General features: G+C 34.8%; 1 protein-coding gene across 1 annotated transcript; it reads right to left on the bottom strand.

Moving 5' to 3' along the window:
- Nucleotides 1–1,806: 1,806 nt before the first annotated feature.
- On the bottom strand, nt 1,807–2,709 carry LOC130451890 (52 kDa repressor of the inhibitor of the protein kinase-like). Its single transcript, XM_056791244.1, has one exon. It carries the CDS (start codon nt 2,707–2,709, stop codon nt 1,807–1,809), a length of 903 nt encoding a protein of 300 aa, XP_056647222.1.
- Nucleotides 2,710–4,070: the final 1,361 nt, after the last annotated feature.

Below are 4,070 nucleotides of genomic sequence, written 5' to 3' on the forward strand. Positions count from 1 at the left end.
TTTTTTCTTGGCCTTCATCAGTATATCAAAATCAGAACTGCTCAGATTTCCTGCAAAGTTTCTTATTTTGATGGAACCTTAATACCAATGACATTATAAGAACATTTTTCTTGTTGGTTACAAGAGTTATTCATACTTTCAGAAGCAGAAGAAGAAGTTTCAGGTGAGTGAAATAATTAAATTTCTAAAAATTTGGATGAAGCGAATCTTTCAGACTGGTGTAAACTACAAAATCTGCAATAAGTATGCATTAACAACATTTTTCCAACAAACAATAAATACCTTTCAGATGTTGAACCTAAACACTGCCAAGAAGTACCCGGTTTAATATCCCCAAATTTAACATAACTTTTGCCCAAAAACAAAATTTTCTGTATATAAGCTAATTCTTTTATCAGTTACACATTCTTTTTCAAAAATATTTTCATAAATATAAACTTCTTCTGATAAATCTTTTTACTGTATTTTCAATGCATCTAGCTACTTTTGTCTTTGCTCTACAATAAAAAAAAGACTAATATGTCACTTGAAAAATATCTAAACACTGAAACAATGACAGCCATTTTATCGCAAACGAAAACAGATACATAACTATGTTGCCTAGCTTATATTTTTTCATAAACATTCTCACCAAAATTATTTTCTTGGTCTTGAAATTATTTTTGTTTAGATTAATTGTGGAAAATATTGCTCATTAATCAAATTTAGTGAGAACTGAAGCTAGATCATAATGATTTTAATTATATTACGATTTATAAATAAATATTTGACAACATTGAGGTTTACTGTCAAACCACAAGTTTACAAAAATCGTGAAAAAATGAGACAGCAACTGAAATAAATGAAGAAAGACCATTTCGATTCGAAGCTATCAGTCTAACAACATTCATAGAGAAAAGACTATTGTGCAGATTGGGAAATACAACGATAACCTTCAACTAGGAACATCAATCCAATTTAATACCGCAAGAGGAAAATAACGATAAACCTCCAAGGAAAAAATTATGTCTAGTTAAGATGCCTCGGTATAATTCCGCAATCCCGCTATTATCCAGTGGAGTCAGAGAACTGATATAAATAGAGAAAGATCATGGCTACTTGATTCCGCAAGTCTACCGACATCGAATCAGTATAAGGCACAGATTGAAATAAATGAAAAAAACCATTGCATGAAAGAGCCGCTTCATCTAAATTTTCCTAAATTGAATTATTACACTCATCTGAATCTGTAAGTGCTTCCAAGAGTGAGACTCTTTTATAACCAATAAGAAAAATGTTCTAATAATGTCACTGATATTGAGATTCCAATAAAAAATAAAAACAGGAAACAAACATGAATACTGATGTATTACCCGAAGCAAGGGACCTATTGGGTACTTCATTTTACAAGGATAAGGAAAAACTAATTTACAAAAAAAATGCCTTGAATTTATTCATGAAAGTGGGGACAGATTTTTAAAATTCAAATTCTTTAAAAACATTTTTTAAACATCTCATCACCTAAGAAAAGCTTTTTATATTTCCCGATCCTATCGTATGGTTTAATTAGTTAGTAATGTTGTTCGACTTGGAAATAATGAAGGAGTTAGAGCGGAAACAAAAATATATTTACATTCATACAAAATTAAAACAATACATATTTTCTACGAAAAGGATTTTAGTGATCTCAAATATTTGAGTTTATCTACTCGAAAGTAGCTTTAGCATAGGCTAAAGTGAGTTAACCGTATCCTTGTTTTGGAGTACCTATTATAAAAAAAAAGAAAGTCATGCCAAAAAATTTATTAAAACTTAAGGTACTCATTGTTACAAAATTAAGTTCATTCTTTTTCTTCTTTCAGCTAACTTATTTATAATTTCGGAGGCATTTAATTTTATCGCGATATTTCCATGCATACTCATAAGCGCGAGGCCTGTAAGCCTCTCGTCTCCCATTCTATTTCTTAAGTACGTTTTTAGCCTCTTAAGAGTGGAAAAATTGCGTTCAGGCGTGGCGGTTGACACTGGAAGTGTCGCTAAGATTTGAAGAAGCTTCTTAACCGTTGGGAAAAAGAGTTCGTCACACTCGTCCATAGCTTCTAATACGGTAGAGGGCTTTTCCTGATTAGACCAATGATTGTGCCAGAGCTCATACTCGCTTACCAAACCTTTTATTTCCACTTCACTAAGAAATGTTGCTCCTATCCCTACTATACATTTCTTTGCTGCTTCGGTATTTTGAGTCTGGTTAAGCAGAAGCAATTGAATTTTTGAAATTGCTTCTTCGTGAGACTTAAAGCGAGCATCAAGCTCGGTGGTTACGTGTTCGATAAATGGGTAGAACACATTTTGTCGATAATAAACTTCTGCAGTTTGACCTCGTATATTACTGCGATTTATTTGTCTACCACTTACTCTTGGAGCACTTATATCAGTGGAACTCAACTTTCTTGCTTCCTCAAAAAGATTTGAGAATTCCTGTTCATTACGTAGGTTCTGCAAGGTGGTTTTAATTGTTGTCACATAATTGCAAGTATTAGCTAAGTCAATATTGACTTTTTGCAGGACACGGTTCAAATTTGATATATAAGAGAAAATTTTCTTTAAAACTATCATTGACACTATAAACTGGCTATTTTCCATTGCCACTTGCAACTGGTAAGCTTGGGTTGCTACTTCCCTTTCCGACTCTTGGAGAGCTTGAAGTGTATCAAGTACCACGGGAAACATCTCGGGAAACCTTTCAACGGCTGTGTGTTTCTCTTTCCAGCTTGTCTCACAAAGCGAGATATGAATGAGGTGCTCCAATCTCGTCCGCAGTTTTTTTTAGAAGGCCATCTCGGAGTGCTGATTGTCTAAAGAAGTTAATTATGCTTTTAATAGTCCCGATACAGTTTCTGATTGCAGGGATCTGGCAAGAATGAGCCAAAACAAAGTTCAAAGTATGAGCTGCACAGTGTACGAACTGTGCTCGGGGATATTTATTCGTAATTATGGTTCGCATGATCGTCGAAGCTAAAGCTGTGACGTCACTAACATGAACAAATTCAAGAAAGTCTTCTCGAATAAGAGCCTTTCCAGAAGAGCAGTCAACATAGCGAAGGCAAAGTGACAGCTGTTCATGAAGTGACACATCCTGAGTTTCGTCGGCAAGTACAGCAAAGAAACCTGACTGTTTGACTCTACCTATTAGTTCCTCTTGAATAGCACTTCCACATAATTCAATTATTTCATTTTGAATAACGAATCATGTGTACATAGCCCTAGTATGAGTACTTTGAGTAAGTAAGTGATTTTTAAGAACTTCATCACCAGATCGTGCTTGAAAACGAAGTAGTGCGCGAAAATTTCCATCATTATTTAACGGATCTATAATGCCAATTTCACCAGAGTCTTGATTTCCCCTCAAAGACAACTCTTGACGTCCGCAAAATAAGATTGTGTCTATTATGGCACACAGCCTCTGTCTGTTTTCTTCGGCAATGATTTTATTTTGCGCATTAAATGATTCTGTAACATCACGGGATTGACCTTCCATAACACTTGCGAAATTGCTTGCCCGTTCAACAGCATATTTATGGTAAATTGTATTTCGATGTTGTTCGATCTTCTCCAGAGCTTTTTTCCAGTTATTAAATGGCTTTGTGACAAAACTTCCAAGTTTTTGATCACCGCGACCACTTTCGGTCTGTCCAAACAAAACGCACATTTTGCATAGTGCCCCTTGTACTATATTTGAATAAGCTAACCATGGGTTCTTTTGGGTCCAATGACGTTGAAAACAAAGATTTCTGTTACCAGTGACGGGAAACTTAAAAGTCTCAGGAGGGGTCCAGGTTTCTTTCAAAGCTTTTAATTTTTCATTATCATTTTTTGGAGCTTTTGACACATATTTGCCAATATCGTACTCGTCTTCCATTATAACAGAATCCAGGCTATCTAAAAAGAAAAACACGTTAAAGATGGGTGTGAGATTAAAATTAAAATAACTTACTGTGGCCTGTTTCATCTTTGTTCTTAGAGCTGGAGGGAATTGAAGCATCTGTATTGATATCCATACGCACACTGGGGTGTACTTTCATTGTTTTGCG

The sequence above is a fragment of the Diorhabda sublineata genome, chromosome Y (assembly GCF_026230105.1).
Source record: "Diorhabda sublineata isolate icDioSubl1.1 chromosome Y, icDioSubl1.1, whole genome shotgun sequence".
Classification (NCBI taxonomy): Eukaryota; Metazoa; Arthropoda; class Insecta; order Coleoptera; family Chrysomelidae; genus Diorhabda; species Diorhabda sublineata.

Coding starts and splice junctions, on each gene's coding strand:
- LOC130451890 (XM_056791244.1), bottom strand. CDS start 2,709: ATGTTTCCCGTGGTACTTGATACACTTCAAGCTCTCCAAGAGTCGGAA.